The sequence below is a fragment of the Zootoca vivipara genome, chromosome 16 (genome assembly GCF_965207765.1).
Source record: "Zootoca vivipara chromosome 16, rZooViv2.hap1.1, whole genome shotgun sequence".
Classification (NCBI taxonomy): Eukaryota; Metazoa; Chordata; class Lepidosauria; order Squamata; family Lacertidae; genus Zootoca; species Zootoca vivipara.
Genome location: NC_142599.1, coordinates 13635859 through 13662246, shown reverse-complemented (window position 1 = coordinate 13662246; position 26388 = coordinate 13635859). Strand labels below are relative to the sequence as shown.

General features: G+C 43.4%; 1 protein-coding gene across 1 annotated transcript; it reads left to right on the top strand.

Annotated features, from left to right (window-relative positions):
- The first annotated feature begins 239 nt into the window (after positions 1 to 239).
- UBE2L3 (ubiquitin conjugating enzyme E2 L3) lies at positions 240 to 24348 on the top strand. The gene is made up of 4 exons (XM_035098352.3): positions 240 to 291; positions 17113 to 17208; positions 21078 to 21264; positions 22102 to 24348. The coding sequence occupies exons 1-4, from the start codon at positions 265 to 267 to the stop codon at positions 22254 to 22256; spliced, it is 465 nt and encodes a 154-aa protein (XP_034954243.1). The 5' UTR covers positions 240 to 264; the 3' UTR covers positions 22257 to 24348.
- The last annotated feature ends 2040 nt before the right edge of the window (positions 24349 to 26388 follow it).

Sequence of the window (26388 nt, the reverse complement as noted above, 5' to 3'; positions counted from 1 at the left end):
CCCCAAACTGGAAATTCCAAAATCATGAGCGTGCGTTATCTATCGACAGGAGGTGCCTGGGAGCCCACCCTATTTAAAACCCCCTCGCGGAACGCGGTGTGTGTGTGTGTGGGCGACTCCCCCCCACCCCGAACGACGCCTCCTTCCCTCCCTCCCTCCTTCCCGCCCGGCGCGTGTCAACTCCAGGAAGCGCAGGGTCTATGTAGCCGCCTCGTCCGCAGCCGCCGCCGCCATGCATTGTGGGGCAGCGGCAGCAGATCCAAGATGGCGGCCAGCAGGAGGCTGATGAAGGTAACATCCGAGAGCTCGCCCGCCGGGCAGGGCCGGGGCGGGGTGGGGAGCGGCGGGAGGCGCTGCGCGGGCCGGGCCGAGCCGGGCGGCGGAGGAGAGTGGTCCCTTCCCGGCTTCCGAAGGCCCCGCTATCCCGCTTTTCCCCTTTCCCCCCCGGCTCGGGCCGCCGGAGCCGCTTCCGCTTCGCTCTTTTCTCTCTCTCTTTTCGCCTCCTCCGCCGGCGCCTGAGGGAAGCGTAGGCCTCGGCCCTCGAGAGCGCCTCGGGAAGGGGCTGGAGGCCGGCGGCTGGAGCAGCGGCTTCTCCTCCGCCTCTTCCCTCCTCACACCGGCGGCCCTGGCCCGAGAAGCGGCTCCCGCGGTGACTAAGCAAAGGGCGGGATGGCGGCGGCGGCGCCAGTGGCCTCCTCCTCGCTCCGGGCAACCCGCGTCCATTGGGGCGTCTCCGGGTTGGGGGAGCTCGGGGGCCCCTCCGTCCCAGCAAGCCCACCCCACTCGCCGGGCCGGGGAGGAGGGAAGGCGGCGAGCCGATACCCCGCTTCGGATTCGGGGCGGAGTGTCGCCGGGAGTGGGAGGAGGTGGGTGGTGGCTTCTTTCGAAGTCGGTCCTTTGTGGGAACTGTGGAGGGGGGGGGAGAGGAAAAATAAAATAAAAAACGAATTGTTATTTTTGCTCAAGTAGGCCGTGTGGGGTGCATCTCTCTTTTCTTTTTTTAAAATAACAATAAAAATTCTTCCACGTTTCTCGCCATCTCCCTCTCTGAGTAAGCTGAAAACGGGTTCAAAAGTCACTTCAGGTGGGGATGGCTTTGCTTCCTCCTTCCTTTTTTTCTTTTCCCGCGGCCTTCCTTCAAAAAGCCTTCAGATCTCCCAAAGTTACTTCTTCAGGCACGGGATTAAAAGCGGTGGCTTTTTATTCAGTTCTGGGGTTATGTAAGGGAGGAGATCCAACCCCCCCCCCCACCGGCAAGGACGGGCAACAAAAGAGGCTGGGTGGGAGCTTTGAAAAGCATGTGCCACAATAACGGCGGCGCGGATCCTTTTGGCTTATACTTGGGAGTAAGTGTGACTACGTTCAGTGAGTTTGCAGCCCAAATCGGTTAGGCTTTTTAAGATGACAAATATCCTGTGAATTAGTTTCGTTTTGCCCCGACAACGGATTAACACTGTGCTAGTCCAAAGGAGGCCGTGTTACTCCCCTGGAGTGATAAGTCATATCTAGGATGAGAGAGTGACGTTTGCTCCACAGCCTTCATAAGCACAGATTAAAAACTGTTCTGCATATGCATCATCAGTTTTTGCATCACTGTTAGCGCATTCCTTTCGCTAACTCGTATAGTTTACATCCAGATATGGCTTTTGCAGCTGTTGTAGCATGACAGATTGTATTATAATTGCGCAGCAATATTTGACGAAAAAGGTGCCCCTGATGAATTTATCGCAAGTTCGTCAAATTCCCATTAGTGGCAAGCTTCATCATAGAAGAGGCATTTCTCATTTTGTTTTTCACAAGAGGGAATGCCTCTTCTAAGATCCCTGTCATGAATAGAAGTTGGTTTTGTTTTGCTTAAGAGATTCTTAATCATAAACTTGAAGGAGCGTCTCCACCCCCATCGTTCAACCCGGACACTGAGGTCCAGCGCTGAGGGCCTTCTGGCAGTTCCCTCACTGCTAGAAGCGATGTTACAGGGATCCAGGCAGAGGGCCTTCTCTGTAGTGGCGCCTGCCCTGTGGAATGCCCTCCCATCAGATGTCAAGGAAATAAACAACTGTCTGATGTTTAGAAGACATCTGAAGGCAGCCCTGTTTAGGGAAGTTTTTAATGACTGATGTTTTAATGTATTTTTAATATTTTTTGAAAGCTGCCCAGAGTGGCTGGGGAAACCCAGCCAGATGGGTGGGGTATAAATAATGAATTGTTGTTGTTATTATTATACTGTGCATATGTAATGTAATTAGTTACATGGCATTTAGTCAGTGAACTATGTGTATAATTGGGTACAGGCATAGTAAGGTTGCTTTCTAATTTATTTGGTGAGTAAGGTTTACTATCCAGAACTTGGGAAATGCATAGACAATTGAATAAATTGTGTCATTGAAATTGCTTTAATTCTTCTTAGGTGCTGACAGGGAACAGATTTCACTTGGGAAGCTCTTGCAACTGTATATAAATCCTAACAGTTTTACCATTTGTATAGGCAGTTTTTACTGTCAGCATGGCTTTAAGCTTATGTGTAAAGCAAGAGTTGGGGTGTTTCAAGAAATAACCTGTCCTTTTAATTTTTAAAAAATGCTTAAATCCACTTCCTCTGTATTAATATGCCAGAAATAATAGTCTTGTACTTTCAGAGGAAGAGTGAACCACCCTGAGGTATACGGGTCTAGGGTGGTATACAAGTTCAACAAATAAAAGTAACTATTTTTCCTTGTCGTCCCACCTGGCACAGCCTATCTGTCCTTAAACTCTGTATCCAGTCATTTGCATGTTTTTGACTAATAGTATGCACTTCCTAAAAAGTTTTAAGAAGCAAATATATGAATAGTGACCAATCTCCACAGGAGAGAATGCAGGACTTTCAGTAACCCATACCTATGCTGGTAGGATTTACACACATAATTATAATATCGGTGTTTTAGACCTGTAGAGATTGTAACTAGAGCTGTAATTCTCAAGCCATTTGCTGCATATGGTAAATAAGTAATTTTGGACCAAATATAACATGCAGCTCTCCAGCATATGATGCTGGTCCTGATGCTGTCTACCAGGATGGGCGAATTCTTGCCCTAGGACTGCTTGCAGCCTTTGGCCTAAGTGTAGGTGTGTGATGAACCTGGAAAGAGATGTGGAAATGGGGGTGGGGATATGCTTAAATGAATGGAGCAATGAAAGGAGAGGGGGGAAATCTCTCTTGTCAGTGATTATTTCAAGCCTCTTGCAGAGGAGATCTATCTCTTAACCCCCTACCTGGTAGCACACTGGATGGAGAGGAAAAGGAGGAGAGAGAAGGGTGTGGCAGAAAGATGGAATAACATAGGCCTTGCTCAAAACTGGTTGTGGCCCTTCACACTCCTGACAGGTGGCCCTCAGTGAATTACCCCTAAGGGAACATGGCCTTTGCCTTTGACAGTAAAAAAAAAAGGTTCCCTACCCTTGCTGTAAGCCTGAGCTACTGATGTTAATAATATAGATGTACAGAATGCTGCCACAGCATGTATATACATTTGTGTGTTAATTTCCCCTCACTTCCCATGCATATCTGTTTGCTATAGCTAAGGAGGTGGTGTAGTCAGCATTTCCTTCTGAAGAAGGCCAAGAAATGATTCTTTATTGAAAAGGAAAGTGAAACTTTCATACTTATACAGTATCTGAAATGTTCCCCTCCAGGGTCTGTTCTTTGCTTTGTCTACTTCTCAGTTTAATAATATTTGCTGAATGAAGTACAGATTAAAAACGTAGTTTTAACCTAAATTGTTTTTAATCTATGTACTCTTTTAGAGGTTATTAGTAAATTGCCAATTATATTCCTCACTGGTTCTAAAATTTAAAAATGGTTCATTTAATGTTGATTTCAGTGAGAGCTTCACAGAATAATAATTATCAGGTACCGTATTTTGTATCTGAGCCATGAACCACTTTGTCCATAAGGAACCCCTCCTTTATGTTTATTTAATTCTACTTGTATTTGCCACTACTAGTCTGATACTAGGTTTTGATCTAAAATAATGTTTCCATAAGATGGGATAGCATCATGACAGCATAAAGCAGTAGAAATTCTGGGTACTGTGTGTCCTTTTATTGAATGGCTTCTGTCATTTGTCATTCCCTCTATTTTTAACTTGGTGGGTTACAGGTTCCACAACCCTGAATTAGATATGGGCATATAGATGAGAATTAGCATATTACAAAAAGTAAATGCTGAATCTGAAAGAAAAGACTATTTTAATATTGTAATAAACTTCCTGTCTGTTACAAAGGTTATCTTATATAGACTCCTTTATATAGTATTTTGAAACAGACATAGCGCTTACAGTTACTGATGAACTACTAAGAACTATCTACAGAAACTGAAATAACTGGAATTTATTGGAAAGCAGAGCTTCTCAGGACTTGTCATAGTAAACTTTTGCCCATGGTAAAATATTTTAAAGATAATTTAAATAGGGTGATTGGGAGGGACGTGGGTGGCGCTGTGGTCTAAACCACAGAGCCTAGGGCTTGCTGATCAGAAGGTCAGCGGTTTGAATCGCCTCGACGGGGTGAGCTCCTGTTACTCGGTCCCAGCTCCTGCCAACCTAGCAGTTCAAAAGCACGTCAAAAGTGTGAGTAGATAAATAGGTACCGCTCTGGTGGGAAGGTAAACAGCGTTTCCGTGCGCTGCTCTGGTTCGCCAGAAGCGGCTTAGTCATGCTGGCCACATAACCCGGAAGTAAAGCGAGATAAGCGCCACAACCCCAGAGTTGTCCGTGACTGGACCTAACTGTCAGGGGTCCCTTTACCTTTAAATAGGGTGATTACATATTCAAACAGTTAGGTGGCTGACAGAAATAAGTAAATATAAACATTAAGAATTGCCTTTTAGAGTATTTCCAGAATATACTTTAGTAGAAGGGGTGGGGAATCTGGCACCCCAGATGTTGGACCCCAGCTTCCATCATTCTTTGCCATTGGCCATTCTGGCTGGAGTTAATGCTGCCCAAGTAATACTCTTTAAACTTTAAACAGTGAATGGACACCTGATACCTGATTTTACAAGGAATCTAGAGATCTTTCCTCAAGTTTGTACTTGTGTTTAGAACAGTGATGGGCAACCTTTTGAGCTTGGTGTGTCAAAATTCGCCAAAAAAACCCGAGCAAAACTTTGGTGGTGTGTCACTTCAAGAAAAAACCCATAATTTCACAATATTTATACTTTAAATAACAAAAATGTATAATTGTTTCCCCTTTAAAAAAGGAAAAAGGGGAGGGCCGCGTGTCACCAAAAATGGCTATGTGTGTCAGTGCTGACACGCGTGTCATAGGTTCGCCATCACTGGTTTAGACGTTGATTCAATTTCTGAACACTAAAGGGAAGTGGAGCCATCATGCCCCACCCTACCCTAGAGTAAGCTCATCCATTGCTATTTCAGTAGCTGCATGGCAGGTGATGGTCTTAAGTGGTCTTAAGTGCAGTGTGCATCTGTTGGAAGTGGTCTGTAACTGGTGGTAAGCCAGACACACTTCTGAAGTTTTGAATGTTTTTAGTGTTTATTTTTCTTGGAGGTGTTGCTCATGCCAAACTAGGCTGCCACTCAGCAGCAATCCCCTACCATAGTTTTTTTTTATTTTTTCGTGTTTGTTTTTTGCCAGTGAGGCTATTCTGTTCAGTGTTCGATATTAGCCAGGCACCAGGTGCATTTTGCACCTAGCTATCAGTCTCTTCTGACCAAGTAAAGATGCCTGGAGGTGCATGCCTGGGGATCATTGGATCTGGGCTATTTTCACATAGTACTAATACCACGTCCTGTATAATTCTATCAGTTATATTTAATCTGCACAATTGGAATCAATTTCTGGAACCAAAATGCCTTTTCTGTGCAGCCTGAGCAGGAGCAGTCACCAATTAGAAAAAGAGGAAGGAATAGCCCAAAATATAAGTGGACTGTCCCTGGATCAAGGCACTTTTCTTCTTCAAGTTCTCAAAGCTCTTAACCTAGCTCAAGGTTGTCATCTGAACTAGCCAGATGTTTAACTGAGAATCAATCACACTCAGTTCATCATTTGAAAAATAAGACTTTAGAGCTCTTTTGCCCCAAAATGGCAGCTAGACATCCCATTTTGGCGACTGTAACTGGTTTCAGGACCAATTGGCTCCTAGCTTGTATATCTGAGTTTCCAACACTGGTTCTGTTAAGTAAATAGCATCTTTACACATGCGGATTGGGCAACCATTTTTGGCACAACTTTCTTTAAATGCTTTAATGCTCCCCCCACTCCCACCTTAGCTCTGAAGGCAGTGTACTTGCACTCACTCCTGGTGTGCTGTTGCACCCTGATTTAAAATAAACTAAAAAATGATAGGATATCTTGACTATTATCCGAGGACTGGATGCCATGCGATTGCTTTTGACTAACAAATGTGTAGTTGGTTCATGCACTCCCTCATCTGTCTGTATGAACTCTAATTCGCATACAATATATGTAGTGTTTTACAAATAATATTTCCTTTTCTTGTATTATGGATTTAACTAGTAATTTATATCTCAGCACCAACAGATAGTAATTGAAATCTATACCATTGAATGTTGATGACTTGAATCTAGAGCATGGGTTCAGATAGAGGCTAACTAAAGCTATGACAAAATACTGGCCTTTCTGTTTTCAAGGCGGCTGCCTCTTTGGTTGATTCTGTTCTAGTACTGGAGAACAATCTTGGCACAGGAGGCTTTTACAGGATATAGAGTGAGTGGAGAGCAGAGTATAACCAAATGTGGCCTCTGGCGTCCCAGTCAAACAACTGCCAAAGCAGCCCCAAACTCTTGTTGCTAATACAACACAGTAAGAAGTATCCACCTTTACATTTGGGGCAAATGGGTCAGCACGGTTCAGCTTTGACAAATGTCATTTTACCAGGGTGTAAATTAAAAAATGGTATCTTCTCCCAGAAATGACAGAGGTAGGAATGCATATAGAAAATTTATTTGTTAATACTTCAGTGTAAGTATTGAAGGGGGACCCAGGTGCACTGTGGTTAAACCACTGAGCCTAGGGCTTGCTGAACAGAAGGTCGGCAGTTCGAATCCCTGTGACGGGGTGAGCTCCCGTTGCTTGGTCCCAGCTCCTGCCAACCTAGCAGTTCGAAAGCACGTCAAAATGCAAGTAGATAAATAGGAACCGCTACAGCGGGAAGGTAAACAGCGTTTCCGTGTGCTGCTCTGGTTTGCCAGAAGCGGCTTTGTCATGCTGGCCACATGACCTGGAAGCTATACACCGGCTCCCTCGGCCAATAATGCGAGATGAGCGCGCAACCCCAGAGTCGGTCACGACTGGACCTAATGGTCAGGGTTCCCTTTACCTTTTACTTCAATGTAAGAGCAGGGAAAGCAGCAACATACCCAATGTTGTTTTACTATACATTTCTTCAAACTATTTATTTAGTATGCAATCATTTGTCCATAAACATTGTTTGAAGTGCACCTTAGACCATCTGCACAAGAGTGTGGTGGTGGTGGTGGTGGTGTTACAAGATCCTTGTTCAGTAAACATAAGTTGCCCATGTAAAAGGGTTGGTAGTAGCCTTGTTTCATTCCTTAAAAAGCTGTCCTGGGCTGAAGGTCGTGGGCAAGTCCCAGCATAGCAGCATCGTTCGGCCACTGTTTTGCTATTGGTAGAGTCCTTCTGTCCAATTGAGCCACTGTCTCAGTACTGTGTGTACTGATACCATATTGTGTCATTAGCATATTAAAATCTGTACATTGTCCTAGTTCGGGCATGCAGCAGCCCCCACATGGTGGTGTGGGGCTAATGCAGGGCTGCTGCAGAGCCCATAAGAAGGTACTGTTTGCGTTTTCTATGCATAAATGCCCAAATTCCTTTAAAGTGCTGCCACCATCATGGGAGTTGAGATGACCCCTACAGAGCACTTCCATGAGAGCCCAGCGTGAGGGCTGCCACATGTCTGACCCATGCCACAAAATGTGCTTTTTGTTTCTGTTTCTCATGGAAATGAAATGGACCACTTTCTGTTGATGGAAGATACAAATTTATAGAAGATGCTTGGCTATATGAAACCATGTATGTTATCTACCAGTTAAGGTTGGTGAAATAAAAGGAACTGTCCCATGTTTACAGCAAATCATTTTGTGGCATTAAAATGACACCAACTCCTTAGGGAAATAAGTGGGCACTGAAGTGCAAGCATAGGATTTTTTTAAAAAAACCAAATTGTGATTTTCACTTTTTAAAATTTGGAGTGTTCAGAAACGTTGAAATGTTAACACAGTTGTGTTCAAATTTCTGCCTGAAAGGCAAGGAAATAGCAAGCAAGTTGATTTTAAAAAGTTTTTGCTTGAACAGCGACATAGTCAAACATTTACTCAGCTGAACTGCATAAACTAACAGCAGCAAGCACTCCCATGAAACTAACTTGGAGCATTTGTATTCAGATCTTTTGTAAATGAGCTGTTGACTCATCAAGCTATTTACGTTTTTTGCTAGTAACTTTTCCCTGTTTTTTAAAAATCTGATATGTGTGTGTGTTTCGTTCGATACTCTGATGTGGTGGCACTGCACCAAGCAACTGGGCACAAGGCCACTAATATAAATATATAATAGTATGTTTAATTGTTGTTAAATGATTCCCCCCATGTTTTTTATCTGTTCTTATTTTTATATGTAAGCCGCCTTGTGTTCCTGTCAGGGAAAAAGGCGGGAGACATATATGTCATGTAGACCATAACACTGGGATACGTTTGGGTAAAAATAATGAGTTTAAAACTTAGTAGATTAGATTGAGAGTGGTGGTCCGTATATTCTTTTCTAACTTTTCTTTTCAGCTAAATTCTCACTGCCAGATACACCACTGAACACATTATTTGAAAGCAAATAATAGAATTGTATGTAGTGAGGAGTTTCAACAGGTCATTGCTTGATTGACACCCCCCCCCGTTCATTGTTTTAGCCCAGCCTTAACGTTAGCTAATGTGCTATTTTTAAATATGCACGCCAGCACGAATTAGCATTCAAATTTATGCGAAGTTAGATGGGCGTAGTAATATATGTCTGTGTCTCATTTGAAAATGCATTTGCATGGTTACTGCCACTGGGGGGCTCTGGAGTTAACAGCGACGTCATTGTTTTTTGAATACTCTCATCAATATCAGACAGTATCCTGACATATTATAGTTCTAAGATAGCCGTATCGGAATTATATGCCTAGTTAGGAAGCTGCCTAATGCCAAGTCAGACCCACCGATCCATCTAGCTTAGTGTTGTCTACACTGACTGGCAGTGGCTCTCAAGGGCTTCAGGAAGGGAGTCCATACAATATTCATAACAGGGAATAGAATTCCTCCCCTCCCCACCAATAAAAGAGATGAAAGGATCTTTTCTCAAATTGTAATTGCAATAACTTGAGACTTGACTCCTTTTTGTGGAGGGGGAGAGGATATTCTGAATCACTTCTTATTGGGAGTGGCAACATATGGCCTCCAAGCTGCCTACAGCTTCTAGTCATTTCCTTGTCTCTTCTTAGACTCTCACTTTTTTCTCTTTCTTTATTTCTTTGTTTGATGAAAGAGTCTCTGATTGATTTGTGTATTTAAGGTTTAAAAGCAAGAATGCAAAGCTAGCGCTTCCAGTGTGTTTTAAATCTAAATGTGTGCTATCATTTTGAATATTTGAGCATAGTAATACTAGTTGGTGGGCAGAGATTCATTCTCTGAGATATGCCGCAGGATTCGTCTCCTGAAAAGGAAATGATGGGCAAAGTGCAGAGTGAAAGGTACATGAGTGATTTCAGCGAAGGAGGTTGAAATACTTTAATGGTAAAGATTACAAGCAATACTATATGCTGATTCCCGTCATGTTGTCACTCAGCAATGCTGAACTTCTGCTTCTCTTTAAAAAATTGCACAATTTCCTCAAAAGGGACTGCTCTAATGTTAGCATCCATTGCTAGCTAGCTGCTTCCCTCTGATTTGTGACATATTTTACACATGAAACCTCCAGAAGGGCATGTTGCCAATGCCGGAATTTTGCCAACAACAGACAACATTGCGGGTGGTGTTGGAATGGTTAACAAACAGAAATAAATGTGGTATGTTGTTGTTTGTTTGTTTGTTTCAAAACCCATCATCTATTGAAAATTCAGTATAAAGCCGGAGAGAATAATATGTGATGCATGTTGCCATTATTCAGAAGTCAGGGCACTTTGAAATGAAATGAAAGAATGAATTTCAAAATGGAGATTAAACAAATAAAAATGGGTTACTGGACAAAACTTGGCAGAGGCCTGGGTTCTACACCTCCAGTTTATCACATGTGGGTACCGTAGGTGGGAATCAATGGTGGTGTGGAGGTGCCAACTTCTAAACAAAACAAAACTTTGCTATGGAATCCCAGTACCACCCTTCCTCATCTTGCCTGCCAAAATCCTTTCACCATTCCCAGTGTTTCCTCTTTGGATCTGAGCATCTTCCCCGGACCTTTCCACTCCCCATCATGTGGACTCTCTTTGAACACCCTCTTATGTGCCAAAGTAGCTGTTTCCCCAAATCCTGACTGATGCCCCAGATTTCACTGCTATATCCCAATCTCATTCTTCATTGTCACTGCCACCAATTCTATGCTCCTTTCTGTTTCACAGAAATGCGAGCAAGTAGGACACTTTATACAGTTATTGTGGCTTGTGGCTTGTGCTACTAATTTGTATCAGAAAGGGGAAAGGGTGGTGCCCTAATTGCCATTAGTAGATCAGCCCCTTTTATGCTGCTGAAGGCATTGCTTCCCAGATGGTTCAGTAAGATGTAGGAAGTCTGCTGTCTGCCTTTGGGATACCATGGGTGAGCTCCTGTTGCTCTGTCCCAGCTCCTGCCAACCTAGCAGTTCGATAGCACATCAGTGCAAGTAGATAAATAGGTACCGCTCCAGCGGGAAGGTAAACAGCGTTTCTGTGCGCTCTGGTTTCTGTTGTGGTGTTCCGTTGCACCAGAAGCGGTTTAGTTATGCTGGCCACATGACCCGGAAAACTATCTGCAGACAAACACTGGCTCCCTTGGCCTGAAAGCGAGATGAGCTCTGCAACCCCATAGTCACCTTTGACTGGACTTAACTGTCCAAGGGTCCTTTACCGTTTTTACCGTTAATCTTCCCCAATATGGCCACTCTGGCTTGGGTTAAATAGGAGTTTTAATCCAAAACACCCGGAGGGCATCAGATTGTGGAAGGCCAGGCCTACAGATTGCTTTCTGACAACCAGGAGTCCCCTTTTGCTGTTCATTTTCAGTGTGAACCTTGCCCATATATGTTTTTAAATATATATGCACAACCCAAGTGCTGATGGAGCTTTTAGTAGCCATGTGTGAACAACTAAGCAGACACCATATCTGAAGACCCTCCTGATTTTCTTTACAAACAGCTGGGCTGCCTTTTTCGGTGCCCTTGCATGTCTTATTGAGACACTCTTATTGTCTGCACTACTGTAGTTTGTTTACTGCCAGGCCAGAGGCCTTGCAATGTTACGTAACTTGACAGTACTTTAGACAAAAGTCTGTACGTAGTCATAACTATATTGATAGGCTATCAAAATACATAATGTTAAATGTGTGCCCTATAAAGTTTCATTCACATTAAATAATAGTATGGAACCACATCTCCTTAAATATCATTTTTTGTTAGCCTTTTCTAATCTGTTCCAATTAGGAAGACTTTTAAATACATTTTGATTCAGAATTGCTAATTGGTTTAGGCAGTGGTTCCCAACAGGTGGTCCGAGGACCCCCAGGGGTCCGCGAGCTATGCCGGAGGGGTCCGCAAGATGCTATTAGAATAAAAAATATATTAAATATATTTCGGATGATAACAGATTTTTTGTTTTGGCCGCTTCCTGCATGAGCAGAGTCTAGCGCAAAACTAGAATTAGATAGAGGCAGTAGTTCTGCTGTATGCCGTTAGGTGGCGCTTTACAAACACTACTGTTTTGCGAAGAGGCAGTGTGCGCATTCTACTAACGCTCACCTCCCCAAGATGCTTTGCGCGCGTCGGCTTCATTTGTGCGCTACTGCGCAGGTACCCTGTCTTCTCAATTCCCCTCCCTCCTCCCTGGACTCTTATAAAAAGACTCTTAATTTGGCTCTCACTTTTTAATTTTAGGATTAGGAATTAATGGGGGTCCTTGTCACAATAGCGGCTCGATGAGGGGTCCTCGAGAAAATTTTGTTGGGAACCCCTGGGTTTAGGATTAGGGTGGTGGAGACTATTTGTATTTGAGTTTCAGCTATAAGAAGCTACTCTCTTAAAGTAACCACCTAAAAGCTGAACCAATTGCTTTTTCTTGCAAAGAGCTGTGGGGAAAACATCTTTGTTGCATGGCACAATAGATTGTGTACTTTATAGCTTGTTAGGGGCCAGGGGCTGGGCAGACTCCCACAGGTGTCATCCACTGACAGACCTGGGTGACTTTAACTCATTTTTTTGTGCTTTATAACAGTCTGATCTCTTCAGTTGGTTCTGTCAGTACTGTACTGTAAACTAGGACTGGCCAACCTGTGGTCTCGCAAATGTTGAAGGTGTTTTAACTCCCATCAATCCCAGCCTGTGGCCAGGGATAATGAGAGTTGTAGTCAAACATCTGGTAGGCTTTAGGTTCCCTAACCCGGCTGTAAGCATTTGACCATTTCATGGGCCTTTACCTTCAGTCTCAAAGAGAACACTGCTGAGTAACAATTACCAGACCTTTCTTCTGGTTGAGATTTTGTACTTCCTTGTGGGGTAAGTAAGAGTCAGGTAGAAAAGGGCAGTTGTATAAGAAAGGAGACAGGCAGACCAAAACAAAACAAAACAAAGGAAATCTGAAAAGGAGCAGATCCTTTGAGTATTCCAGCTAGCATCTGTCTGCAAAAGCCTAGCATGTTTTTATGATTGCAGCAATCAATTAGTATTTATTTCGAAGTATATGATCAGCAAATAGGCTCATTTGAAGAAATCTGTGATTACATTCTGGCATTTTTTTCTTGGTGATTTGAATTAACCTTGATACTAACAGAGTAGCTAGTTTCTGTACTAAAGGAAGTGATTAGTCACAAAGGAGAGACTCAACAAAAACCTGTTGCCTAAGTTTCACATTCCATTGGCTGTTTCCTGCTTGTTTTATGTTTATATCCATAGGTGTACAATAAGCTGTTTGCAGAGAGCCATGTCAGATTGGACTGAGCTTTGCACACTTTTAGCAGTTTACTGAGACATTTTTAAAATAACTAGGCACTGAGCCTTACAATGGACTTCCATCTGAGTACTTTTTCATTTCATGGCAATGCAGCAAAAGTTGCAGGGTTTGTTTGTTTTTGTTATTTTGTGGGTACATCATGACAGTGGACACCAGTGGTAAATCCAGGTGGACCAGGCTTTTTTTAAAAAGTCCTAGTCACTCACCTTATGACTGCCAGTGACTGGCTTTGTTGTAAACACATCAGGGAGGACCATAGCTCAGTAGCAGAGCCTAATGCTTGCATGTAAAAGTTTTTGATTCAATCCTTGCCATCTCCAATGATTTCCTTTTGCCTAAGTCTAAGACCTGATAGAGCTGTTGCAAGTTTGAGTAAGCTATTCCTTCTGAACCTGGTACCTTCCAGCTATTTTGGACTACAATTCCTGTCAGCACCAGCCTGCATAGCCAATAATCAGGGATGATGGGAATTGTAGTCTTAACATGCCTGGAGGACATCAGGTTGAGGAGGCTGGAGTAGACAATAATAGACAATAAAAATGGGATGGTTTCTACCTCCCCCCCCCAATAGCCCTTGTCTCTAGCAAAATTACCAGTCACAATGTCCATTAGTAATTAGTAGCTGTCACTTAAAAACATTTTAATCATGTAAAAATAGAAACCAAAAGTACATAGTATACATTTTAGGTCTATGGGTGATACCTAAGTACTAAATAATCAGATTAGGCCCCTAATAAAGCAGCTTGGTTATATCATTTACACCAGGCTACAGAGACTGAGAGATCCCCTGTCTTTAGTTCCACCTCAGCCATCATCTAGTGGCAGCCATTTCCACCAGGATACCTGAACTGTTTCCTCGTCATTTCTGTAACAGCAGATATGTGAAGAATTGGCACCAGAGTATATGTGTGTTTTCTTCCAGTCTCCTCCTCCTTTCTCTTGTGTGTCACGCTCTTCAGTTTGTAAGTCTGAAGGCGAGGACTGTGTTACTACTGATAATTGTAAGCTGCTCCGAAAGCCTTTTCAGTTAAAAGAGTGTGGTAAATGCATTAAATAAAAGGAAAGGGTTTTCACGACTTTCAGGTAGACTATTGCTAGAGAGGTCTGGCCAGTTTTCAAGGGAAAGAAATTCTCCTTGACTACACAAACAGTGTCTCCTTAGGGAAGGGGAAGTCAGTGGAGCACATGCCTCTGCTTCTGTAGAATCAGTTCTGAATCCTTTCTGCATGGGATCTCATTTTGTCCTTCTCATTTTATTGATGTGAGGGCTTCTTGCATGCATGAGTGCTGCCAGGTGAAAAGTTCATTTGGGGAAGGCTTGTTATGATGAAGTTTGAGGATCTTTTTCAGTGCTCTTTGTGCCCTTTGTTCATGTAAGTTTGGATAGCATGTCTTTCCATTATGTCAGTTGACACTTCCATTATGCCAGTCTATATTTATATACTACTAGCTGGCCCTGCCACGCGTTGCTGTGGCTTTTTGTGTTAAAATGACCTTTTTATGTTAAATAGACCTTCAGAGTCCCCCTTTATTTTGCGCACAATCATTCCCCCCAATACGCGTGTTCTGTAAAAATTTCCCTGTCCCAACCCTGACTCCCCTACCCACGCGTGTTCTGTAAAATCCCCCCACCCCACCCCACCCCGACACATTTATCCTACGCAAAGGCACAGCCCTGTAAAAGACCCATATTCAGTTGGTTGTGGCCTGCGGCCTAGTCAGTTCTCCCGGCTGGGCAATGCTGTGGCCTATTCAGTCGCTGGGCAATGCTGAGCCTTGTTGCCTTGGAATTTTGTGATGTCACTGATTGTCTGCAGCCAATGGGGACACTGCTTCTCCGTTCTATTTCCCAGCATGCACTTTCGTCTGAGTGGGGAGGTTTTGAACACAGGGCTTTGGGGGTTTTACGTTGCACAGGTGTGACATCTGTCTTTGAAAACGGTATGGGCTTGCTCTCATAGTCACATTTGACTTTGTGTCAAAATTTGAACGCAATCGGTCAAGCGGTTTCATTGAACATTGGAGGCGAACACACATGCCCAGTTTACATTTTTTTATATATAGATTATTGTTTGCTGGCATATTTGGGCTTTGACAGTACAGCCACTGTTTGCCTTTTCTTTGCTGTTCCTGTGTGTTCTACTTGTGATCAGTGGAGAAACACCATACCAGGTCTGTTTACCTTGAGCTTTCAGCAAGTTTACAAGAAGTAAAGTATTGTTGCTATGGCAAAAGCAATAGTAGTGAACTACCATAGTTAAGTTTGCACCTGTCTCTTCATGATGAAACTTCCCAGTCAATGTAACTACTACTAGATTATGGCATGGCACCATAAGTAACCAGGCACACTGGGGCAACTTAAGTATGACGGCATTTCAAAATTTCTTCAACCCAGTTCAGAGGACCTGTGCTCTCAAGCAGTGTTAGAAACTGAGATATGAAAGCTAGGAGTTAAATAGCACCTTAAACTAGGTTATGGTCGCAACAACAGAATGTCTAGGTGTGTTTTTTTAAAACAAGAATGCAAACCTGAAAATGAATGAGTTGCAGCTAAAATCTTCTGTTCATTTTTCACATGGTCTAGTCCTCATCTGAAGACTGCAAAAAACAAAGCCATGCTTCCCTTGTCCCCCTCCCTATATTCTTAAGAGGGTCTCTTCAGAGAGTGGCTGGAAGTGAGGAGGCAGAAAAAGGCCCTCCTTTCTTTCCACTGTGCAGTTTTAATCAGAAATCTTAGGTGCAGTACTGTGCCCAGAGCCCAGAAACTGCTCGCAATAATGAAATCCCCTGTCGCAAAATGCGCCTAGAGCAATGGGATTTTTGAACGCTGTTCTCAAGATCTGAACATGCCGGGGATAACATTGGAGAATGTAATAGCAGTGCTGCTTTGTCAGAATGTTGGTATTGCTGAGTAACACACTTGTGCAATACCTCTGGATTAAACATTTTTTGAAAAACAAATGTAAATGCATTTTGCCTCCCTCCCCAAACCATAAATCTCCCTTTTGCCCAGCAGCATCCCTGACTGGGCTGAATGAGGTGGTCTCTGGGGTATTGTTGGAGGGTGCCAGGATGATATTCGTAGGGGACTTCAATATCCACACAGAAGATACTGAGCCAGCTAGAGACTTCATGGCCTCCATGAAAACTACGTCTTTCTAAAATGCTCATTGGTCCAACATATCAAGCAGGACCTGCTTTTGATGTAGTCTTTGCCCCAAGTGATATGAGGAATGGACTGCCCTCTGAGACTGATGGGCTGATGTTCTCTGGAGTTTTTATTTTTTTTCCCCTTGGTGTGTTTAAATCCTGATTTTATTTTTTTTACTTTTTAAACAAACACTGTCCCCCTTTCCATTACAAAAAAAATCCAAAAGTGGGTTACAAATGCAATACTGTAGGTTAAATTAATTATTTAATAACTGCATTGGTTTAAAATAGTCAAACCTGCTCAATAGGTAATCTTCATCTCTTGGCTTTGGCCTTAAGGCCAATATCCTGCAGTATGCTGATATAATTCTGACATATGCTTGGTTCTTCTATGAGTTACTGCATTTGGGGTATGTGAAGCACTTTCAAGTCTTAGTAATTTTAGTGGGAGTACCTGCTATAGTCTTTCTCATTGAAAATAGTGGGACTGAAAGTACATTATTTTTATTAGTAGCGGTATTTATTTTATTTTAGGTCTGGCACAAATTAGAGAAACGTAAACAAAACCTACTCTCAGCATAGCCATGAAATGTAACCTGCTCAAAAGTAAGAAGAGTGATGTTCAGCAGTTGATTCATTTTTCAATCCCCATCCACTTAATACGAAAGGAAAAAAAGTAATGTGTGTTTTCCTAAACTGTTTTCTGGCTTTTCTTTCTAACATTTATTTTTTTGTGTTTTTTTTATTATTTGCAGGAGCTTGAAGAAATCCGCAAATGTGGAATGAAGAACTTCCGTAATATCCAAGTTGATGAAGCTAACTTATTGACTTGGCAAGGGCTTATTGTTCCTGTGAGTGTGAAAGCAGCTTCTTTTGGTTCCAAAAGCACTACTCAGGTCATTTGTACCTGGTGATAATAATAAAAAATAGTAATTTTATTATTTATACCCTGCCCATCTAGCTGGGTTTCCCCAGCCACTCTAGGCAGCTCTCAGCATATATAAGAACATAGTAAAACATCAAACATTAAAAATTTCCCAATACAGGGCTGGCTTCTAAAAGTCAGATAGTTGTTTATTTCCTTTGACATCTGGTGAGAGGGTATTCCACAGGGAGGGTGCCACTACCAAGAAGGCCTTCTGCCTGGTTCCCTATAACCTCACTTCTCGCAGTGAGGGAACCAGCAGAGGACCTTCGGAGGAGGACCTCAGTGTCTGAGCTAAACGATGGGGGAGGAGATGCTCCTTCAGGTATCCTGAGCCAAGGCCATTTGGGCTTTAAAGGTCAGCACAATCACTTTGAATTGTGCTCAGAAATGTACTGGGAGCCAGTGAAGATCCTTTTGCGTTATATGGTCCTGGCAGCCACTTCTAGTCGCCAGTCTAGCTGCCACGTTCTGGATTAGTTGTAGTTTCCAGGTCACCTTCAAAGGTACCCCCACATAGAGTGCATTGCAGTAGTCAAAGCGGGAGTTAACCGGAGGATGCACCACTCATGACAGTCTACAGGCGGGTAGGGTCTCAGCTGGCGTACCAGGTGGAGCTGGTAGACTGCTGCCCTGGACACAGAATTGACCTGCACCTCCATGGACAGCTGTGAGTCCAAAATGACTCCCAGGCTGTGCACCTGGTCCTTCAAGGGCACATTTACCCCATTTATGACCAGGGAGTCCCACACACCACCTGCCCCCTGTCCTCCCAAAACAGTACTTCTATTTTGTCAGGAGTCAACCTCCATCTGTTAGCTGCCATCCATCTATCCTCTAACCACCTCCAGACACACAGGACCTTCCCTGCCTTCACTGGTTCCGATTTGAAGGAGAGGTAGAGCTGGGTATCATCTGCATACTGGTGAATGCCCAGCCCAAACCCCCTGATCTCTCCCACCAGCTTCATATAGATGTTAAAGAGCATGGGGGAGGACCGAGCCCTGAGGCACCTCACAAGTGAGAGCCCAGGGGTCTGAACACTCCTCCCCAATACCACTTTCTGGACACAGCTCAGGAGGAAGGAGAGTGCTCCCAGTTCCTCTAGATGGTCCAGAAGGATGTTGTGATCAATGGTGTCTAAGACCACTGAGAGATCCAGCAGGACTAGGGAACAGCTTTCACCTCAGTCCCTGGCCTGCCAGAGATTATCGACCAGCGCAACTGAGGCAGTCTCAGTCCCATGATGAGGCTTGAATCCCGATTGAAAGGGATCAAAGTAGTCTGCATACTCCAGGTGCGCCTGGAGTTGTTCAGCGACCACCCACTCGATCACCTTGCCCAAGAATGGACGATTTGAGACTGGGTGATGGTTGGCTATATTGGCCGGGTCCAAATATTTTTTTAAAGAAGCGGTTTAATAACCACTTCCTTAATTAGATCTGGGAAGATTCCCTCAAAGAGAGGGGCATTCACCACCCTGCGGAGCCCATCGCCTAGCCCTTTCCGGCTTGCTTTTATGAGCCAGGATGAGCAAGGATCAAGGAGACAGGTAGTCTGTTTCACTCGTTGCAAGCAGCCTGTCCACATCCTCAGAGGTAACAGATTGGAATTGATCCCACGCAACTTGACCAGACAGGACTCTAGCACTCTCCCGCCCTTGCCCCACTACCACAGTGGAACCTACCTCTTTCCGAATCTGAGTGACTTCATCTGCAAAAAACTTTGCAGAATCATTGCAGGAGATCTTGGGTTCTTCACCAGACCCCGATGATGAAGGTAGTTCTGTTAGATTGTGGACCACCTAAAGAAGTCTGCTGTTTTCTGCAGATGCAAAAGAGGCAGGAAAGAAGTTCCTCTTCGCTGTTGCTTTCACCACTTAGTAGGCTTGACGTTGAGCTCTTAACCTGTGTTCGGTCTGATTGGATAGTTGCTCAATGAAAGCAACAACAAACGACTATTCCCACTTAAAATTAGGCTGCCAAAATGAAGAAAGCTAACCAGGAAAGGACATGTGGGGAGGAGCGGTGAGCTCAATCTCATCCTGCTGCTAAAAACATCCCTAAGCTTTGTGTATCTTCAGAGGCACCCTGTTCTTCTGCCTGCCCATCTTTTGCATTGATAAACTTGATGTGTATCCACTCCTGCCTTAGAGGCAGGATGGCTAGAATTTTAAAGGTTACTGAATCTATGAGCACACAGTTGGTATGAATCCCTTGGTTTCAGTTGTGATTTGCCATGTGGCGTTCTTAGTCAGCAAACACGAGCACCTAAGCCTCTTGGGTGGTGCAGGGCTTTCCATGTGCTGGCCATTGGATTTGCCTCTCTGAAGAGATGTTCCTGTGTAATTTTTAATCCCTCCCCTCTCTTTTTTAAATGTTCTCAAACTGCGTTTGCCTTCTGGTTCCTTGCAGCCACTGTTTCCATGGATTCATTAGTTCATTTGTTCTTTTAACTGGCGTTCCTCTTGAATGCAGGTTTCCTTACTGAATTTTAAACTTCAGCTTTAGGGAAAGTTTAGTTTTTAACACGGTATTTCAGACCAGTGAGGAGCAAAAAATGGCAGCCGGCTTTTGTGTCTATTGAGTGCCACACAGCCTAGGCACCCAGCTCTTTCCCTGATGCTTTTATTTCCTGGTAGAGAGAACGCCATTGCAGCAGCGTCGGGAATGAGGCAGAGAGCGTGAGTTAGGAGTGATCAACAGGGAGAGAAGCAGGAGGGGAGAGAAGTAGAAAGAGCCAGGAGGCATATATCGAGTGAGCCAGAGGGACAGCATAGTGTGGGTGTACTATGAGCAGGGAGAAGGCTTAGAGCAAAGGAGGGTAGAATGCACTAGAGGGATACTCATTACACAAACCACACATCATAGAATGTAAGCATGTGGAATTGTGTCCTTCGTTGTTGTTGTTTTTAACTGCAAGGGTATTTCGTACTCATAGTTGGATTTGTGGGGTGCTGCTGCAGAATTGGTCCTGTTCTCACTCACCGCAGAACTAGCCTTTGAAGGAAAGGGGGTGTTCGGCCTGGCCTGTAGCGGCACCCCGGAAATCTGATCTATGGAATATCCTTCTTGAAGGCTTGACAGGGAGTGACTCTACCTTTTAGACACCAAGCAAAAGTGGTTCCAATCCCCAGGTCATTTAATGGATAATTGGCGACTCCTCGTTGCTGCTGTTGGATTTTTGCTGTTTTTTGTTTATCCCTCCCATCCTCACTGCTATTATATTTTTATTATGTATTTGTATGTTATTGAAAATAAGGTTTTATCATGTGTCCTTGGGTGAGGAGAGAGCTTCAGTGATAGCCAGGAAGGCAAGTCTAAAAGTGGGTCAAGCTACATGTGACGGAATAGAGGGGCATGGAAATTCCCCATTCCCACTCTTAAGCTTCCCTTGGCGGGAGGCAGTGGTGTGGTGTTTTTCTAGTGACAGCAAGTTGCTTTGAAAAGCCTTTCTCTTGACCCCCCCTGGCCTGCAGTTCTGTTGCTGGTTTGTTTTAGCAAGCCACAGCTTTTAGAGTTCAATACAAATCTCCCAAGTTCCAGTCCATTCTGCAAAACACTATCCTGCATGTTGCTTCTAGTAGCCGACTTCCTCACTAGACTCCTCCTTATCAGCCTGTGGCATCTTTTCTGTGACACATAACACAACTCCTGGTATATTGATTTTGAATCATTCATATATTTATATTTATGTTTATATGAATGAAAACATTATAGCCACAGTTCTGAAGCCAGCATTTTGTGAAATCTTCCCTTCCCGTATTGAACTGTTCTTAATATCTTCTCATTCCAGGACAATCCTCCGTACGACAAGGGTGCGTTCAGAATCGAAATCAACTTTCCAGCAGAGTATCCATTCAAACCTCCCAAGATTACATTTAAAACAAAGATCTATCACCCTAACATCGATGAAAAGGGGCAGGTTTGTTTGCCAGTAATTAGTGCTGAAAACTGGAAGCCAGCCACCAAAACTGATCAAGGTAAGACTTCCAGCAGATGGCCATGGCTTCTCTCAGACTAATTTATATTTTTAGTGGGAATTTAAGTTAACTGTAAAAGGTTTTGTTTAATGGGGTTTTTAGTTCTTAACTGCTGGGGGTGGGATGCAGGTGCCACAAGGGGTGGCATACAACATCTGACTGTAAACCCTCATTGACACTCTTGGCCAGGCATCCCCAAACTTCGTCCCTCCAGATGTTTTGGACTACAATTCCCATCTTCCCCGAGCACTGGTCCTGTTAGCTAGGGATCATGGGAGTTGTAGGCCAAAACATCTGGAGGGCCGCAGTTTGGGGGTGCCTGCTTTTGGCTGTACCATGGTTAGACTTTGACAGCAGCAGTTCTGTACAAACTCTTTATTGAAAGCTGGGGAAGAGAAAAAAGGAACTGCAAAGGAAACCTGGGAAAAGGACACAGTAACTATCGCTGCGCAGTCATGAGTTTAATTCCCTATTTTCTCACAAGTTGGTCAGAAATACAAGCAGACCTTAGACCCTTTTGGATGCTATAACGCCAGCTTGCCAAACCATTGCTGAGCGAGCCCAGAATGATTGTCTGGTTCACACCCTCCTCCCTTCGTGTGCCAGCTTCAACCCATCGGTGTTTAGGGTTGCAGTTTGAAAGTTCAGTTTCTCGTGGGTTTTAATAGCTTTGTTTATGTGGTATTGGTAGCTGGAGGCCATGGGCAATTGAAAACCTCTGTTTGTTTAAAAGTAATAAAAAAAAACCAATAGGCTTGTGTGTACCAAAATACTCTTTCCCCCCCAGCCCCGCTCTCACGCATCAATACTGACATATTCCGTGCTTTCTTTCGGCAGTAATCCAGTCCCTCATAGCACTGGTGAACGACCCCCAGCCCGAGCACCCACTTCGGGCCGACCTAGCCGAAGAATACTCTAAGGACCGTAAAAAATTCTGTAAGAACGCTGAAGAGTTTACAAAGAAATATGGTGAAAAGCGACCAGTGGACTAAAAAACAAAACAAAACAAAAAAACCTGACAGAGTTGATGTCAGCCATGTGTGATAGAAGATCTGGAGCAGTGCATTTCAGACACACCACAAAGCAGGACTCTATGGGAAATTGACAAGTGCCACCTCTCGGTGTTAACTTGTGGCTGTTACTAACTTTCTACAGTTTCTTAATCAAAAGTGGGCTAGGTAACCTGTAAAGAAAGGATTAAAAATTTAAGATGTTCTAGTTCTGCTTTCTTTGTTTAAAATCACTGCTTCAATATACTTTTAAAGGATGCTGTTTCTCTCTTTTTTTTTCCTTGTCAGAATTTATCAAAAAATATCGTAGACTTATAATCTGCCCTTAAAAGTTCAAAAGGTTGTGGCTGTTATTTCTTATTTTCCTTGCAATTCCTTCCTCCCACATTTAAGTTTCCCCCCTTATCTTTCCCTCTCCCCCCCCAAAAAAAACCCCCAACCCAAACAAACAAAACCCCACCATTGCACTGATGTCTTAGCAAAATTATCTCGTTGTCCCGGCAAAAGAAAAGAAAAGAAAGAGTTGAATGTTTGGCAGTTTTGCTTCCTTTATCCCTCTTTAAAATGTTGCACTGTGCTTTGTGGAACTTGGTCTCAAGTTTCTCTTAACTCCAATTTGTAACATAATAAAATCTACCACATGTACTCCATAAAATAATCAGAACCGAGCCTAGATCTCGTGTAAATTCGGCTGATGTGACTACAATAATGTTTATTAAATGGGGAACTCCAAGCTTTGTGTGCATGAATGAATTACAGTATGACTTCAGTCCTGTTTCTGAGAAATTTTTGATACAGGATTTTCTGTAGCAAAAAGGAATAGTGGGATGTGATGATTTGGTTTTTTTTAAGATTTATTTTACACTTTTATTCTTAGTATCTATGCAGACTATTAGAAGATCTAATTATTCGGAACAGCATTGCAATGGGGAAATTTGCAAATTAGGGACCAAGAGGTACCAAAATGGAGGGGAGGAAAACAGTTCCCCCAGCCAACCTCCACTTTTTTGGGAGGGTTACAGAAGAAAAACGTCATGCAGTGTTAATTTCAGAAAACAAATTGCTAGTCATTGAACTCAGTTTCCATCTAATTACCCCTCTCCTGTGGAATTTACCTTCCCATAATGATGGATTGTCTGATTGTTACTGGAAACACAAGAAATTTCTGTTCAGCAGTAAGTGGCCAGTACATACTGCCATTCATAAAATTCTTATGCGAAATTCGCCGTTGCAAAATTGAGTTGTAATCATTTTCAGGGGTCAGCCAAACTTAAATGTATTTCTTTCTTTCTTTTCTAATCCCAGGCATTTCTTCTCAAGTAAGGTGAAGTTCTACCCCTTTAAGAAATTGAAACAACACCCTTTCGGTTTCATTTTTAGTGTTTTAGAGTTTAGGATACCATAAAAAGCGATCTAGCCGTGTGACCAAAAGTGGCTTCTGAGCTGCTGAATTTTAAACGCCTGGTTCAAGTGAGCATTTGGACCCCCATCCCTGTGGAAACTTAGTAGCGCGCAAGTAGAACATATCATATTCTATTTTGCAGGAACTTGCATTAGTAAACCTTTCCATACCCAGGTGGGTAATTGTAAGGAGTTTGGAAGTAGGGCTTTGCCTTTGCTACATTTTAGGGCTAATGTACGTCAGGGGAGCAGTAGAGTAACCTTTTGGATTTTTAATGTTTTGTGTATACCCCTCTCTTCCCTCCTCCTCCCCCGCTCCCAACTTTTGATTTCAAACCGTAAAAGATTGACAGCCAAGTACCTCTGTTGAAAAGTGTAAAAAAAAAAGTTTTTTTCTTTTATAAGTTGGGGTATGAAGCATCTCTGTTTTAAGTGTTCTTAGACAAATTCTTTGGTAGGCGATTAAAGTAAAACAAAAAAACAAAACAAAAAAACTACCTTTTACTTAATGGACACTTGCATTTCCTTAAGTGTGTGTGTTCAGGCTTGGTGACCAGCACTGTCTATTTACCAAAATTTCCACAATTTTTTTGTGTCTTCATTTGCAGAAAGTTGGTACTGACTTTGTTTCATTCACGCTCACGCAGATTCAAAATAAACAAAAAATGCCAAATTTCATCTGTCAAGCTGAAGTGTATGTAAATCCTGCATCGCCAGCGCTTCTCACTTGAGCCCCGTTGGGTTTTCACTGCCAGTCGCATCCGTTAGCATGGTTAGCCCCCTAGTTCCGTACACACACAGCTCTCATTTTATCTGTCACTCTTGTTAACGTTGCTAGTGAGAATATATAGCTTTTCAATTGTAAACTTCTCAGGTCAAAACTGCCTATAGTTGAACTGGTGCTCTCTGAAAAGGGCCTGTTATCGTTCAAGGAACCACTGTTGACAATCCCCACCCTTGTGCTGTTCTGGTGTTGCTTCCTATTACACCTAGGAATGGAGGCATGCCTGTTTTTAACCTCTCGTCTTGAGATCAGGCAGTGTATAACAGTTCTTGGTTTGAGAGGCTAGTTTGCATGCTAGAAATGGATCTGTCCTGGGAGACAAGTGCAGGCATTGTCTTACGACAGCAGTTTCTGTAGTCGCGGCGATGCACATTTTACTTTAGGTCCCCCAGTTAAACGGAAATTGTTTCTGCAGTTGCATTTGGTGACTTGCTCTCTCAGGCAAGGCTTTCCACTCTCCCCTAGAACAGCTGAGCCGCATCCGATGGAAGAAAATTTCAAAACACGTGAGAACCGGAAGGCTTCAGATCCTGCTGCTCCTTATTTAGTTACAAGATTATCCCGCTTGCCTTCAGCTGTGCCTCTCAAAAAGATCCCACAAACTCCTGCCAATCAGCAAGGAAGAGTTTTTGTAGGTGCATAAAGCGGATGGCCAGGTGGGCCTCTTGCAAAGGGGTGTCCCATTTTAACCAGTTCTCCTAAGAGGAGGGCCTCAGTGGCTAAGGCCAATTCTTGCAACACTGCACCCAGTCGAGAGATTCTTCCCCTCCCACTCGACCCCAGTCCCTGAAAGCCGAGAAATGGTCTTCTTCTGGATGTTAAGAGGTTCACTTCTATGCATAGTGACAGGAGTTAGAGGGAAGTGGGAGCCTGCAAATCCAAGGCCCGTTTCTTTTACACACAGTTGTGGGGTGCGGGTTTCACTGAACAACAAGACTGCCCCCACATACACCTTAGAGCAGTGTAATTTGAGGCATGCATGGAAGAGGAGTACTATGGCGATGCAATGTCAACTCAGGCGTTCACACTTTTTTTCTTCTGGTTCTGTCTGGTTCTTCAAACAAAGCTGAATTCTAAACTTGTCGTTTTGAGATCCAAGTCTACGCCACCTTTTCTTGTATTGGTCTAGGCTTTCTTGCAATTCCATTCTGCTACCCTGAATAAAAATGCTCTCAAAGGCTTTGTGGCATGGCTTACTTCCCTTGCATTTATTATTATTAACGTAGGGTTTTTGGTCTTCTTGTTAGGTTTGTTAAAACTTTTCCACCAAGCAAACCTTAACCTAAAGCGGTCCGTAGACAGAGTCCTTCTATTTCCTCCCCTCCCTGTGCAACAATTCAATGTTAAAATCCTTTCAACGGTGTATGAAGAGAGGGTGTGTGTGGGGGGGGGGGGAATACCCTGTCTGGGTTAAATTCTCATGCCCTCCATCCCGTTGTCGTGCAAGTTTTTGTTTTGTAACATGACTGCGTAAATGCCACAAATTTTCCTGTAGTACCTTTTAAGACCATTACAAGACAAATGTTCATGGGCAAGAAGATAGCATGTCATTAGATAGAGGAAATGCTGTAGCTCAGTGACTGTCTACATGCAAATAATGATCATTATTTAGAAGAAGGTGCTCAGTCTCAGGAGACTTTCTAAAACCCTGGAGAGGTACTGCCAGTAGGTGTTGGCAATATTGAGCTAGATGGACCAGTGGTCTGACTCAATAAAGACAGCTTCACATGCTTCTCGGTGTGGGAAGAGTTCATCTCAGTTGAGAAGTTCATCCACAGAGGCATGATTGAAAAGGAAAGAGGAAATATCTTTGTAAACTGGGTTATGCTGGGGCTTTTGATGACTACCGTCCTCACAACAAACAAAAACTAGCTACCTGTTCCCAGCATGAATTTTACTTATTTTTTTTTTATTTCTCAGAGGAGCTTG

What these genes read in the sequence shown, in the direction of transcription:
- UBE2L3 (XM_035098352.3), top strand. Translation starts at nt 265, where the DNA reads ATGGCGGCCAGCAGGAGGCTGATGAAG. An exon ending in CCAGCAGGAGGCTGATGAAG is followed by an intron (nt 292 to 17,112) that starts GTAACATCCGAG and finishes TATTATTTGCAG; the next exon opens with GAGCTTGAAGAAATCCGCAA. An exon ending in AGCCACCAAAACTGATCAAG is followed by an intron (nt 21,265 to 22,101) that starts GTAAGACTTCCA and finishes TTCTTTCGGCAG; the next exon opens with TAATCCAGTCCCTCATAGCA.